The sequence below is a fragment of the Carcharhinus amblyrhynchos genome, chromosome 3, assembly GCF_965287045.1.
Source record: "Carcharhinus amblyrhynchos chromosome 3, sCarAmb.v2.hapA, whole genome shotgun sequence".
In the NCBI taxonomy this organism is placed as follows: Eukaryota; Metazoa; Chordata; class Chondrichthyes; order Carcharhiniformes; family Carcharhinidae; genus Carcharhinus; species Carcharhinus amblyrhynchos.
In genome coordinates, this window is record NC_137326.1 from 83741527 (window position 1) to 83756960 (window position 15434).

The 15434-nt window shown below is 38.6% G+C and overlaps 1 protein-coding gene across 3 annotated transcripts in view; it reads left to right on the top strand.

Annotated features, from left to right (window-relative positions):
• The window catches only part of ppp2r3a (protein phosphatase 2, regulatory subunit B'', alpha), a 349273-nt gene extending 334403 nt beyond the window's left edge, over positions 1-14870 (top strand). For all 3 annotated transcript variants that reach the window (XM_080185443.1, XM_080185445.1, XM_080185446.1), the window contains 2 exons: positions 1020-1126; positions 5475-14870. In XM_080185443.1, the coding sequence (XP_080041569.1) occupies positions 1020-1126; positions 5475-5568 (201 nt within the window). In that variant the 3' untranslated portion in view covers positions 5569-14870. The remainder of the gene's footprint in view (positions 1-1019; positions 1127-5474) is intronic.
• Positions 14871-15434: the final 564 nt, after the last annotated feature.

Genomic DNA, 15434 nt, shown 5'->3' on the forward strand with positions numbered 1-15434 from the left:
AATGCAAGATGGAGCAGACAACTAATGTCATTTAACAGCTCAGGAGCTGAAACAATCACTTTAAGTTCAAAGCAGAGTTAATGGGTCTAAGTGTCAGGGCTTCCTCTGACCTGAATGTGTCAAACTGATGTGGTGGGGTCTGTCAGTTCCAAAATAGAATGCTATGTCAAGCATCTTATTATAAAATATTATATGTCCAGCTGGAGGGGGGCGGTATTTACCTTTGGAACCACACCCTGGAATTAGCTAGGAAATTGAAAGGATAAAAATAAAGGATGCAAATGAAACATCATCCAACATTACACCAAACATTCTCTATGTTTTTAACCATAGATTGATTTTGTTCGTCTAAAATTGGTCAGTATTTTCATTTACTATTTGCTGCAACTGGATCAGATCCTTTTCTGCTGAGCAAGGTTCTTCTAATAAAGCCAATGGAGCTTTCAAGTACTTGTCAACCAGAGAAAAAAGAGGACTACCCTAATAAAGACACGAATGTTACACATTCAGAACTATCTTTCACTCAAAGGAGTTTAAATTCAATGCGCTTAGTAGTGACCTGTTAAATGCCATGACCAATATTCAGACCCGTTGACATTACTGGAACTGAATATTGGGCAGAGGTTGTAACAAGCAACCAATCCAACACCACCCAGGTAAAGCTTCTACCCTTATGTATTCAATGCTGGCCAGAATTTCTGAGTGTGGTCACCAAGCCATTGAAGTCTCTCTTCACAGTGGCAGGACCAAAGATCCCAACATTATAAAGGGCTGGAAAATTTCAGCAAATAGCTTTATCTTGTTGATTGAAGTGTTCATGCTTTTATCTAATTGAAAGTTTCCAAGATGAATTATCTGAAATTTTGAGTGGGATTAAAACTTCAGTAATTTAAGGGCTATTTGACGTGTGAATTTTTGACCTTGCAGGTTTGGATAAGGAATCAATATTAAATATATATTAAAAATGAAGAATGAAGTCACTACATTCTTGCCAACCATCGTTTTTTTATGTATTGTAGGATATCGACAGTGAAGGTCCAGAGCCTTCCGACTGGGACAAGTATGCAGCTGAAGAATATGAGATTTTGGTTGCTGAAGAATCGGCCAATGAGCAGTTACAGGAAGGGTAAGCAGTTGCAAAGTGACAGTCATTATAATTTTACTCTGAAGCATTGTGAAAAAAGCAATCCATTAGGGTCTCAGTTCATTGTTTTTGGGTCTTGGACTGGATGCGTTTCTTGGCTACAATAGAACCTTGGGGGGATCAGAACTTGATCAACACTTTGATTCTTCACAAGGATTCTCAGTGAAAAGAAATCCACCAAGTTGCCTGATGTTCTGCATGGACTTTGCTTGTCTCCTTCCATAACTCCAGTGGAAGAACAGTAGAAATTGTTGGAACTGGTGCAGGTAGTCATTTACATTGTGTCGCCATGAATGTTCTCCTAAGTTACAACAGGAGAGAGGCTGAATCTCTGAGAAACTTCAGGGACCAAATAGTGTCCATTAAGCCAAAAAACATTGTAATATCAAGTTTTTTTTGTTCAAATGAGCACAGAAATTCTCACATCCATTTTAGCATATATATCAGTAGGCCTTGTATGATATCTACTTAATTGTAGGATTCATCACTTTGATTATGCAACATGTTACCAAGAGAAAAGCTTTGATGCCATATATAAATTATTGTTTGTACTAACCAGGAAATGAGTTTAAACAAGATTGTTCAAGGTGTGATCCACATAATTATTCAATATCTGCAAAATCTATAGCAGTACTAAACCTAGTCTGCATGTATTTTTCACACCTCGATGGCTCAGTGACCTGCCACACGTACAACTGAGATTGACAGATCAAGAAAGTCTCAGGACTAACCCTTGGTTTGAGCATTAGGGTAACCAACTTTGGCTTCAACACCATTAGATGAATGAAAGAACAAGCATTAGCATCCTTGTGGAAAGAGTGTCTTTCCTTCAGGCAAGGATTAGCTATGGTCAGATAATCTTCTAGCATTTACTCTCAGATGAAACATAGAGCATGGTCACCTGGACCAAGTAGCACGGCCCAGTTGTGCGCAGGACAGATGAAGAGAAAATCAGATGCAATAGAACTCCATTGGAAACAACTATGATAAGAGCAAAGTGAAAGAATAATCATTAATGATTATTCAGCTCCGTTGCATATAGTCCAACCATGCTGTTGGACTGTAGCTGCTATAGTTTAGAATCATTGAATCCTACAGTGCAAAAGGAGGCCATTCAGCCCATTGAATCTGCACCACCACAATCCCACCCACGCCCTATCCCCATGCATTTACCCTAGCTAGCTCCCCTGACACTAAGGGGCAATTTAACTAACACACCTAACCTGCACATCTTTGGACTGTGGAAGGAAATCAGAGGCACCCGAAGGAAATAAAAGCAGACACGGGAAGAATATACAAATTCCACACAGACAGTGACCCAGGCCAGAATTTGAGCCAGGACCCTGGCACTGAGAGTCAGCGGTGCTATCGACTGTGTCAACTTGCCGCACATGGAATCACCAGAAATGACCCCAGATGCTGCAATCTTAAGTGGAATGAAAATTGCAAGTCAGCAGTTGTTTGGAACAACTCCAAACTTGGGCTCAGGGGCCATGAATTACCGTGTACACAAGCAGATAAAACAGGCTGTTAGCATAGAATCACATTGAGCTTCTTCAAAATGGTGCTTTCAGAAACAATCTCATGGCCTGTGCATTAATGGACCATTAGTAAACATGATGGTGCTTAAGTTTGCACTTTAATGGTGATTGACCTGCCTCTGTCTCTGCTCCTGTGTCCGCTTAATTGCACTGTCAGGAGTGATACTGAATTAAACTATAGCATTTGTTTTAACCAAAATGTTGCATATTGGTATGTTTAACTAAAAGTAGCACCACCTACCATTAGTTTGGGTATTGTCGCCATTTGCAGCACTCAATTAGAACATAGAACAGTACAGGCCCTTCGGCCCTCAATGTTGTGCCAAGCTTTGTCCGTAACCAAGATCAAGCTATCCCACTCCTTATCATTCTGGTGTGCTCCATGTGCCTATCCAATAACCGCTTGAAAGTTCCTAAAGTGTCTGACCCCACTATCACAGCAGGCAGTCCATTCCACACCCCAACCACTCTCTAAGTAAAAACCTACCTCGGACATCCCTCCTATATCTCCCACCATGAACCTTATAGTTATGCCCCCTAGTAACAGCTACATCCACCTGAGGAAATAGTCTCTGAACGTCCACTCTATTGATTCCCTCTCATCATCTTATAAACCTCTATTAAGTTGCCTCTCATCCTCCTCTGCTCTAAAGAGAAAAGCCCCAGCTCCCTCAACCTTTCCTCATAAGACCTACCCTCCAAACCAGGCTACATCCTGGTAAATCTCCTCTACACTCTCTCCAATGCTTCCACATCCTTCTTATAGCGATGACAAGCTTAAAGTATAAAAATTCAAGTCACCACCCCAAAGATTGACTTTCAATTTTCAGATGAGAAGTAACAGAGATTGACATATTTAAGTGCTGTATATACTATGTAATGTAATCAGGATGTTAAGAGGCTAGTTGCTGCTGAGTCAGTGTTAATGAAATGTCACAGAGTGCTGCCACCTGTTGTTGAAATAGAAACATTGCTAAAGCGGTGTCCCTCCCTCAGTAATGCAGGTTTGGTTACCCAATCACAAAAAAAAAGCACTTAAGTTATTTTCATTGGTATTCATTATGTGGGAATCTGTGTCTCGGTGCAGATCTGTAAGTCTCCTAAAAATCAGCACTGTATTTAGCCCCATTTATAAACTCTTGAGTGTAATATCATGAATGTCAAACAGATGAGAAAATATGAAAAACGTGTAATCTTACCCATTTGAAAAGTATGTGTATGCTAGGAGCAGGGTGGGGGGAATGATGATAAGGAGGGGACAAATATGGAGTTGGGCACACCCCATTGAGGAAAGCAAAGTGATAGGATTATAGAATCTTCCTGCAGAGAGAGACCATTCACCCAATCGATGTGGCCTTCCTCTTAGGAAGGTAGAATGATAAATATACCTTATAGCAAGAATTAAATTCACTTACACTCATCAAAGTGAAGGACATTAGGACAGGGAAATACAAAACCTTGCCATTTTGGGCACCTAATATCTGCATCCCAGATCAGCATGAACTATCTATTGCAGGCCAGCTTATAAACAAATTGACAGTGGTTCTGCATTTCAGATTCCCAACATGCCTATGCAAAGAGTTATGAATGCAAGATTAGTGGATCAAAGGTGACGGAAGCAAAACTGAACAAGGCTTAGGATTTCCCAACTTCTGTTGGGAAATCCTAAGCCTTGTTCACATACTGTCTAGGGTGACATGTAAAAGAAATACTTGGATGGTATACTGAATAAGGGCCGATGAACATGGAACAATTCCATAGAATCCCTAGAGTGCAGAAGAAGGCCATTCAGTCCATCGACTCTGCACCACCTCTCCAACAAGAGCATCTTACCCAAACTGCTCCACCCTATCCCTGTAACCTGGCACATAAAATTGGCATCTGCTCACAGGAAGAGCATTTTTCTTTATTAAAAACTCCGGATGGGAGTCCTGCGGACATGACACCATCCAGCCCTCTGGAGATTTTAACACCTGAGCCTCAGCTGCATGTACACCCATCAGTCTTCCATCCAATCCCAGAGGGGAGGGCAGGTAAGTGGGTGCAGGATTGTATACAGCAAGTTAACATTGTCAGGGGCCTGAAGGAAAAATTCCTGATTGTCAAGTAAATGCTAGAAGGAAAGTTAGGAGGGTGTAGTGGGGGAATTTCCGAGGCAAGGGAAGTCCAAAGTGGGGCTCAAAAGGAACTCCTAGTCCACAAGGAAACAAACTCCAATGTTAAATGGCATGTCTTTCTGGGCCTCTGTTGGATCTGGATCCACTTGGCTCCAGGTTGGCCCCCAGCAAAGCCAGAATGGCTTCCTCCCACAGACCTCATGTTAAAGTTGACGTGATCAGGGCCCGAGCTGCATAGCTAAAAAAGGACTCCACTCCGTAGAAGCAGATATCAGAAGAGCACATCAAATAAGTGTAGCAATAGACTGTTTGGCATTCCATGTTGGCTATGCCTTGCAATAAAATCAAGGGCTGATTTTGTGCATCAACCCTTAATTCTCTTCGTATCCAAAAGTCTACCAGTCTCTGTCTTGAATTTACTGAACAATTGAGTATCCACAGGTCTCTGGAATAGAGAATTCCAAAAATTCACAATCCTTACGAGAAGATTAGGTTAAAATTACAAACCTCTTGAATTTGGGGAGATAGGTTGGTGCATCAAATTTATATGCACGGTTTCTGCCAGTTGGGCAGGATTAAAATTGGCCCTTATTTATTCTGGGCTGCTTGATGAAACAATCGGTGGTAGGATTTGGTTGAACTCTGGTGCAATCTTTTGCTTCTTCCTTGCAGCTCATTCGAGGAAGACTACGAATCAGATGAACCATCCACCCCAGAACTCAGCAACAAGATGGACAAACTTGTCATTTCTGACCTTCCGACATAAATTCAAAGCTAGCTCAGCTGCTGGACAGTCAGAGTGACCAGTAGACATCAACTTTAAGGACTGACCACTACCTGGTCAGACATGTAGAAAAAGAGAAATTGTTTATATCTTTTTTTGTTTTTTTTTGTTGAAGAGATTATGCTAGATTTTATATCAAAACAAAAAAAGTACATGCTTACTGTGTGCAATGATTTATTCAAAATCAAAAAATACCGTCTGTTTGTGCAATATGTCTTAAAATGCAGTGTTATGTAAATGGATTTCTACTAGCTGCCCCTTGCTGCATTTGTCCATGTTTAGTTATTGCTTGTTTTTCTAATTCCTCTCAATTTTTCTTCTTGTTCACTTTTCAGGGTGACCTTTATGAACCACCTGTTACTCAGTGCCTTATCAAGGCTTGGTAAAGTTCCTTTCCTCCTATTAGTACTCTCATGCTGTGATTTTCTTCAAAAGAAAGTTATCCTCACTATCCAAAGACAGTTGTAATTAAATAGTCTGACCTAGGCCCAGTTAGATAAAATAATGTGCTGGCTAGTTGCAAGAGCACCAACACATCTTGCATTCATATAGACCTTCAACACAGCAAAACATCCCCAAAGGTCTCGTTCCATTGTTCCAGGAATATGTAATGAAATGCACAGAATTACACCAGCCGGAACTGTGATATGACTGGCATAAAGGACATAGCTAATTTTTCATTTTCTTGCATATAAATTATTTTCTAATTTGTATGAGTTTCTGCAAATTGAGAATGCAACCTTTTTCTATAAGAGACAATAAGCAGCTTGTACTATTCACAAAGCATCCTCAAAAGTCCTTTCTGAACCTGTACTTTAGGCCTTTTTTTAGGCACCTGTACTGTTTCCTTCCACTTGCTATTCCACTCAAATGTTTCATAGAATCATAGAAACACTGCAATGAAGGAGGCCTTTCAGCCCATTGAGACTGCACCGAGAATAATCTCACCTAGCCCTATTCCCGTAACCCACTAATTATTTACCCCACTAATTTCCCTAATCTACACATCTTTGGCCACAAAGGGGCAATTTGCCATGGCCAATCTATCTAACCCACACATCTTTGGAATGTGGGAGGAAACTGGAGCATCTGGAGGAAACCATGCAGACATGGAGAAAATGTGCAAACTTCACACAATCACCCAAGGTCCCGGTCCCTACAGCTCTGAGGCAGCAGTAGTATTAACCACTTTGCTAGCCACTGAGTCTGCACCTTTGATGCAGTCCAGTTGCTGCTATTATGGGGATCCATTCTTTAATTCAAAGTAGATGAATAATATTTACTATGACTCAGCAGTTCCTTTTGGCCAATCATCTGAGTAGCTTTCATTTTTTCAGATACATATTACAGAAACAGCAGAAACTGGAGGGGCAAAATGAGAAGAAAGAAATTGTGACATAATTTCAGCATTTTCTGGCATTAACAATCCACTTCAGTTTTCAATAAAGTTTTGTAATTGTTACTTTACTAAACTCTTCACCCACCTTAATGACTAATGATTTGGCTATTGAACAAGAATCTTAACCCTTCAGAGATTAAAGTCCTTAAAATTGTTTTAAAAAAGTAAAACCCCGAACCACAGAATTTAGAAGCTTAATACAGCATGAAAACATGTAAAGGTGCCTTCTGTTGCTGAATGTTAAATCTATAAAGGAAGCAAATCCTTGGTATTAATATCAAACAGTTAATCCAGAAGAGTTTAGGTTATTAATATTAAAGGCTTAAATAGAAATCTTTCAATCAATGCAATTAACTTTTATTTTGTTCTCTACATTTTGATGACATCAGCCAAGCCATGTTTGCAGACTCTTCTTGTTTAGGCAGTTTTCGACTCACTATTCTATTCAGATTTCTATTCGAGATTGAGCCTGCATTTTTGGTTCATTTCATTTGCTGCAGAGTGGTAGGGTGGGGGCAGGAGGGGGAACCTGGTCTTTCACTCAAGTCCCATTTCAAAATCTTTGCAGCTCCCTTTGCTTTTTTGCAATTTCTCAACTTTAACAGACTCATAAAATCATAGAAACCCTACAGTGCAGGAGGAGGCCATTTGGCCCATCGAGTCTGCATCGACAACAATCCCATCCAAGCCTATTCCCGCTTAGTTACCCTGCTAATCGCTCTAACCTATCATATCCTGGGACACTAAGGGCTAATTTAGCATGTCCAATCAACCTGACCCGCACATCTTTGGACTGTAGGAGGAAACCGGAGTACCCGGAGGAAACCCACGCAAACATGGGGAGAATGTGCAAACTCCATACAGGCCGTGACCCAGGTCGGGAATTGAATTCAGGTCCCTAGAGCTGTGAGACAGCAGTGCTAACCACTGTGTCATCGTTTTGGTGTCACACTGGAGATTTTACTCACAGTCCCAGACACACTCCAGTGAAGGACACCTATTTGTTTCAGTAAATGACAATGAAGAGAGAAGCATCTGAACAACACAATACCAAATAGGGAAGGACATTTTGACTTTCAAATTTTACAGTATACAGGCAAATGTCTGAGTACTGATTGAAAGCTCTGACATTATGAACTTGAATTAATTCACATCTAATAATATAATGTTCTCTTTTCTGTTGCATATCAAAAATATAATGAAATGAAGAGAGACCTATAATTGGGAAGTTGTCTAATTTTTTAAAAATACAAATAGTGATATGAAGTAACTGAGTTAATTTGATACCATGCTTTTTGTTCTCTTTATAATCCCTCTTAAGGTTTCAATTAATATCTACACTCTATTCCTGATACGGATAATAAAAGATAAAAACTGAAAATGCTGGAAGTATACAGTAGATCATTCATAATCAATCCATTAATATCCATTTGTGACTGAATCATTCTTGGTGACAGCATTTCTGTATTTAAGATGCCTGATCACTCAACTTTGAAGACTATTCACACTTACTATTGATTACAACCTGACAGAACTCTCTCCTCTTTCTGTCCAGGCCATTTTTACCATCACCGCCAAACCCACCCCCAACCTGAACACGAATGTCATTCAAGATTATTTTCTATCTGACACTTTGATGTTCTCATATTGTTGCCGCCCTGTTCTGCATATGCAGAGAATTCTGCACTTACAGAGAACCACTCAACCCAAAACAAATATGCTAATTTTAGATCATGGGGTAAACTTCCTGTAATTTTGGAGATCTAAAATGGGCCAGTTACCAATCCATAATGCCTGGGCAGCCAGTCAAAAAGCTACCCCATAATATTTATTTTGCCCCATCTTAACAATAATCTTTCCTTATTGCTACATAAGTTAATTCCAGAGAGATTGTAATATGAACTTGGTGACAACTATAAGATTTTGTGATGGTAATTAATACAATATTTTGAGAATTAGCAAAGGTACAATGCACTTTTCTATTGAAAGTTCCTGTCTAAATAGAAAAATGAAGGCAGTTACTGTCAGAAAATCACTGTGGAACTCTCCTTTATCCTGAAATTTATTCTTTCCTGGCCTGATGGTAGACTTGATACTAATGTCATCGCAGAACACCAAAATTAATTCTGTTTTGCCTTGGTATCTAACCATCGAAATGACGCATTACACAATTCTTAAGTGGGACATTACCTCACTTTGTATCCATGGGACAACACTAAAACCTGGCTTCGTCTCCATTTCCCAAAAAGACTGCCCTCATGGCCTATATCGCCTTATCTGTACATGTTGTATAAAGAAAAGGACATTCTGTGATATGACACTGTCCAAACACATTTTAATTAAACATTGCCTTGTGTCTCATGTGGGACCCTTCACTTGCTGTATAAACAGAGGATGATTGGCAAACCTAAAGTTTGTGCTTCAGTAAATTTCTGTTGCAGCTGACAGCAAACCCTTCACCAGGGGTTTCTACCCCAGCTATTCCAATATTTCAACGCAGTGAAATCTCCCTGAGAAGTTTCTTTGAAGCAAATTCACACCATCCATTGGTTTAGATTATAATTTAAATTGCAGAAGTAGAAGGACCCTTTCCTGCTTAAATGTAAATATCTGTTCTGTATACATCATTTATTATTTAATGTCACATCCCAAGGTAGATCTGGAACATTTTGATGGGGATGGGATGTGAGTATAGTTTAACCCAGGTAGGTTCCTCTATTTGTGTAGCCCAGTTTACTGCTTTCTGTACCAAAACTTCAAAGTGCTAGCGATAAATGGAAATTACCCGGGAATTTCCATTCAGACTATGATGTGAAAACCTAATTAGCAGGCAAAGTTTGATGCCAATGTTAATATTTAATGGATGACTTATTGTTTATAGGAAACCATAATATTTGTGGTGTGACTAAAATCAGAATAGGTTGGAGCAATGTTATAGCTGGTTGCACAGAGGTTATAGTATACTTATATTTTAGTCAAAGACCACAAATTGCAGAATTTCCACTTCCAGAAAATATTCCAATTTCAGTCATTCAGATCAGGTATTAATATATGGGGTGGGATGTAAATTTCTGTAGGTGTATATTTCATGCACTGTGCTTTGGGATGTTCTGAAATTCCCCCACAAAAGATCTCAGTTTATTTCATTACATAATGCTCTGCTTGTTTACTTTTGTATGTTGTGGTTTGGTAAAAGTAATTTTACAAGGAAGGTACATCCTGATAATTTCAGTTGCAGACAGATCCCCATCCAACCAAATTTGGCCAAATGTCAATATAACCTAATCATGGAGGGCGAGAGGAATAAATTTGAGCCGTGGTTCACTCAGAGGCAAGTGTACGACTCACACTAGGCCCAAGAGCAGGGAATTGGATTTGCCCTTAATAAATACTTTTGAAAGTACAAAATCACTGACACTTCAATTCTTCCAGATTCAGTGATACCCAGTGGATACCTGGCACTCTCCTCTTGAAATTGGGAGTTGCATGCAAATATTCTCTGAGATTGGAAGATCTGATTTATATCAAGTGGGACACAGGATGTGGTGGTTCCTTACACCTGAAGCCAAGGTTGAATGTTGGCTCTGTGATGGATAATTGTTGGCCTTTTGACATTAAAATTTTTAAAGTTTATTTATTAGTCACAAACAAGCTTACATTAACACTGCAATGAAGTTACTGTGAAAATCCCCTAGTTGTCACACTCCAGCATCTGTTCAGGTGCACTGAGGGAGAATTTAGTATAGCCAATTCACCTAACCTGCACATCTTTGGACTGTGGGAGAAAACTGGAACACTCAGGAAACCCATGCAGACATGGGGAGAACGTGCAAACTCCACACAGGCAGTGACCCAAGCCGGGAATCGAACCTGGGTCCTTGGCATTGTGAGGCAACAGTGCTAACCACTATGGAGTATTTACATAAATCTTTCCACCAAGATATTAAATGGGAGATGGAGTAAAGACCATGGTAATCTAGAACATGTATAGCCAGTGGTAAGAATGAATTTGATGGATTAAAAGCACACTTTGTGTTTGTTTCCACATATATGGATGAACTTGTTGCATGTTATCTTTGCACATGTAGGATAAACTATGAATGTGCCATGTTCCAGATTAAACCTTCCTCAAACAATATTGCCTTGCAAGCCAATAAATCTCACTTTTGAAACACACAATTATATTTGAGGGTGCCAAGATAGTGGTAGAGACCCAGCCTGCAAAAAGTTAAAGCTTTGGAATGAACTTCTCATTCTGCTATCTGAATGTTGTAAAATAAATGGGTTACTATCTCTGCTAAAGTAACAAAGAGAGGAGTTTTGGACAACCACGTGAAGCATTTATGCTGGGTAATTTCAGGCCTTCTGACTTTGAGATAAAAAATAATGGATTTCTGGTAAAGATTACTGTCAAGTCATGAGGAATCAGTTGGAAACCGAAGTTCCCAAAGCAAATTGTGTATGGCCTATATATCCGCTTAATCCCAAATTGGGATTACAGTTTTAAAATCAAAAGCCTCTTTCTTTTCGACTATGTACTATGAATATCATGGGTGTTTTATTTAGCTTAGCAATTCATTTTGCTTCAGGATGCTAAAAGCTTGCAGTGGAGAAACCAATGACTAGTACAAATCATACAGTTACTTGTAGAATAAATATGCATGACGTAATCACAACAGATTTATTAAGCTACAAAGAATTAATCACCAGAGAGGAGCATACTATACAGTCACCACAGAAGCATGGGTTCAAATTGAATTGAGGCTAACAGGGCAAAAAGCTTCTCCAAAAATCAACTGTAAGGGTCCAAATTTCAGGCAGCTTCTAATGAGTTGGTGACTACAGCACAAGCACTTCATGATTTGGCACATTTGGCCATAGTGATCTGTAGGAACTGGATGAATTTGTGTTACTGTTGCAGGGTTGGAGGTTAAGGCATATTGTTGGAGGAAGAGCATAAGATCATAAGACACAGCAGCAGAAGTAAGTTGTTTGTCCTGTTAAGTCTGCTCCACAACATAGAGGAATTTACTCTGCATTTGGAAAGTCTTCCATTTTCCAGCCTTTTGTCCATAAGAGTTCATTAAAATTACTTCAAAATGAAAAAAATACAGCCACTATTTATTGTGTATTTAACACGGTGCATGGAAATGGCTCAAAATGCAATTATTATATAATTTCAGTTTACAATTGGCAGTATTAAAACAACAACTGCACTTTGGCAGTGTGAAAAATGGCTCCCTCTGTGTACTCAAGTGACAAATTCATTAATACTTTTCCAGTTACCATCCTAAGCAAAGGAAATCTGTCTTTCATGTAGACATTTACTGTAATTAAATTGCATTTCATGACTAGATATTAATATATAGGTAAAATATTATTTGAAGGAACTTAGAAATAACTTTCTTGTTAAAAGGTGACCAGAACCAGTATCATAATACATGAAGCTAGAAAATTGAGGGAAAAATAGTTCAGTATCTTGCACGAAAAGGATGATTTGCTTTGTTCCATTGTCCAGAATACAGAGACACAAATTCTTAAGCACTGGTCTTTCTGCACAGCAAGTGAGTGATGGTGGTTTTATTGCACATGTTGGGGGTTGACTTTTGTTCCATATTAAAAACTTGTTTGTTGAAGGTAAATTGTAGGTAGTATGAACATTTTCAATTAGATCCCAAATCAAAATAGCTTTAAAATTTAAAAAAACAGTGCAATACAACAGTAGTACTTTATCTAGTTGTGAAAAATCCTCAAAATATGAATGTGATAAGAAATAGTGTTATTCAGAAGGTGTCTTTTGAAATGTTCACCATTTTGACTGAGAATTAAGCGCATGATGGCACAGATGAGATTAGGTGATATTTTTCATGGGTAGGCAAAATGAAAATCAGCCTGGTTTTATGTATTCTTAATTAAAATTAATAAAATTGATGTTTTCTCCTCATCGCTGGAGTGACCACCAGTTCGTGCAAAGTATGAACCCCCCCACCAATGCACTGAAATTTTGATTGTTATGGGTTAGTGTCTTGTGGAATGGATATTTCATCTTTGAACTGTGAGCTTGAAGAGATTTGGCTAAAGCATAATTGCCAACTTATTTAAAGAAGCCTCTTTCCTTTTCCTGTCCTCAATCTCAAAGTAAAACTGTTTCCTCTGAAGACTCGTCCTTTGAACTCTGCAATGCAAGAACTGTGCCTTCTTGAACCCAGTGTTTGGGGTGTAATTTTAACCCTCCCTAGTTCAAAGAGGTCAGAAGTAGCAATCATGGTATCTCACCAAAACAGCACAAGGAGGTTTACAACTTCTGGTACAACTTATTTTCCTTTTGATTACTAATCATGTAGCACCTTGAACAGGCAGTTTTTTTGGATTGTGGCCTGGATTGCATTTTCTAAAATAAACACATTTGGGAGTAAGGATTGCACTAACACTGGTAGTGCTGTGGGCCTGTGTTATGTTCAATGAAGCCATAACTGGGATAAAATTGCACCTGAGAACTCCTTTGACAAAGCTCTTTCTGATCCTTATTTTCCTTCGCGTGTCCAATTAAAATTTCAAGAGAAAGAGTAATATTGTTTATAATGTCTGAATAATTCCACAAAATTAATCTTTATGTCAGACTACAACCAGGATGTTTGAAGCACTTGGGACATTTGTTTTTAAATAGAAGGAAAGGTACAAAGCCAAATATGAAATATACGACCTGCCATTCAGACTCATTTTTAAAAAATAAGGTACCACTTTGCACTGAATTTCTAACTCTGTTTCTTGTTTTCTCCCATTGATTTGCACCATCAATCAGCTTAGACTGTACCTCTCAACTGTCTCATTTTTAAATGGGACATTAAAACAGTAAAGGGTGTCTCTGAAGCAAGCAATAGCGGCAACGAGAGACACCAAAGCTGACAAAATTAGTCAGCTTGTTGGGTCTACAAAAAAAAATGGTTCCACTGTCAGCCACATCTGCTCTTTCCCCACACTGCAGCTTGAGAGATATGGTTCAAACAAATTTGAAAACTTGCATCTGTGTTCTTTTTCTCTGTCATACAGTCTGTGAAATTCTGTCAAATGTACAAATATGGTACAACATTTCTACAGCTGCCATTCTTGTTAACACTAAATATTTTTGAAACCGTGCCTTATTTATAACCTTAATATTTTAGATAATTAATGTATACATGTGTTTAGAAAAACTTGATTATCTCTGTAAGTAATGTAAAAAAAAGAATTGTCAGCCAAAAAGTGTGAAATTTGTTTTGTCTATTCTGTGTGGTTTGCCAATATAGAAACCTCAGCATTTAGAATATCTGTAAATTTATACACTACCTTCCCTTATTAGGGTTTTCTTTTTATAAAAAAAGCAAAGGAAAGCTACTTCAGAGATTGAGATTAATATTCAATTTATTCTTGATGTAAACTGGACAGATTTATATATTAAATATGAAAAGCTCCAGGTTAGTCAAGTAACACGTTTTCCAGTGTTGATTATTTATAACGATAGGTCTTCTGTTTTTTATTGTTAAAACACACTCTTTGTTCAGATTGATACAACTTGTACCAAATGACTGAAGATTTGAGGTGAAAAACTGCCATTTTTGTCCACAGTAATTCTAGCTCTATGCAAACACATCGGAGACATCTATGAAAAGTGTGAGCTACTGTATAGCAACTTAAAAACTGCTCAAATTTTTTTAAAGTATTATAACTGTTAATGATAAAACCATTATAGAAATGTCATAAATGAAAGTGGTGGTTGTTGTTATGTTGTGCTTCTTTGATTGCTGAAAATAATCATGTGGTGTGAAATATGCTGGTTGCTTGTGTTAGCATGGCTTTACATTCGCTGAATTTGCTTTGGAATTTTGAAATTAAATAAAGACTTTTAAAGAGGTTATAAATTTTTTTTCTAATTTAGCATCCTTTAACTCAATTTTCCCTTTTTTTTGATGGGATGTGGGCGTCACTGGCTGGTAAACATTTATTGCCCATCCCTTGAGGTGGTGGTGAGCTGTCTTCTTAAATCAGTCAGCCTCCTGAGGTATAGGTCCACCCACAATGCTGTTAGGGAGATTGTTCTAGGAATTCAATCTAGCGACCATGAAGGCACAGTGATATATTTTCAAGTCAGGATAGTGATTGACTGGGAGGGGAACTTCCAGGTCATTTTTCAAGGTTCTGAATTTAACTATGGAAGGAATCACAGGTGAGCTAAATCCTGCCTTCACACATAAGCCAGATTTCTCCAGCCATTTATGCTCTGCTGCAAGTAAGGATGGAGAATTTGGTGCTCAGCCAAATCTCCATTCACTGCAGTGGGGTCAGTGAATCCTGCTGGAGTGAACAGCTGGAAAATTCTGGCCAGACATTTTATTTTGGGTAGTAATTTGTATAGCCCAATTTCCACTCCCTAGCCAGAAACATTGTGGGGCAATTACAATGGCCTCTAAAA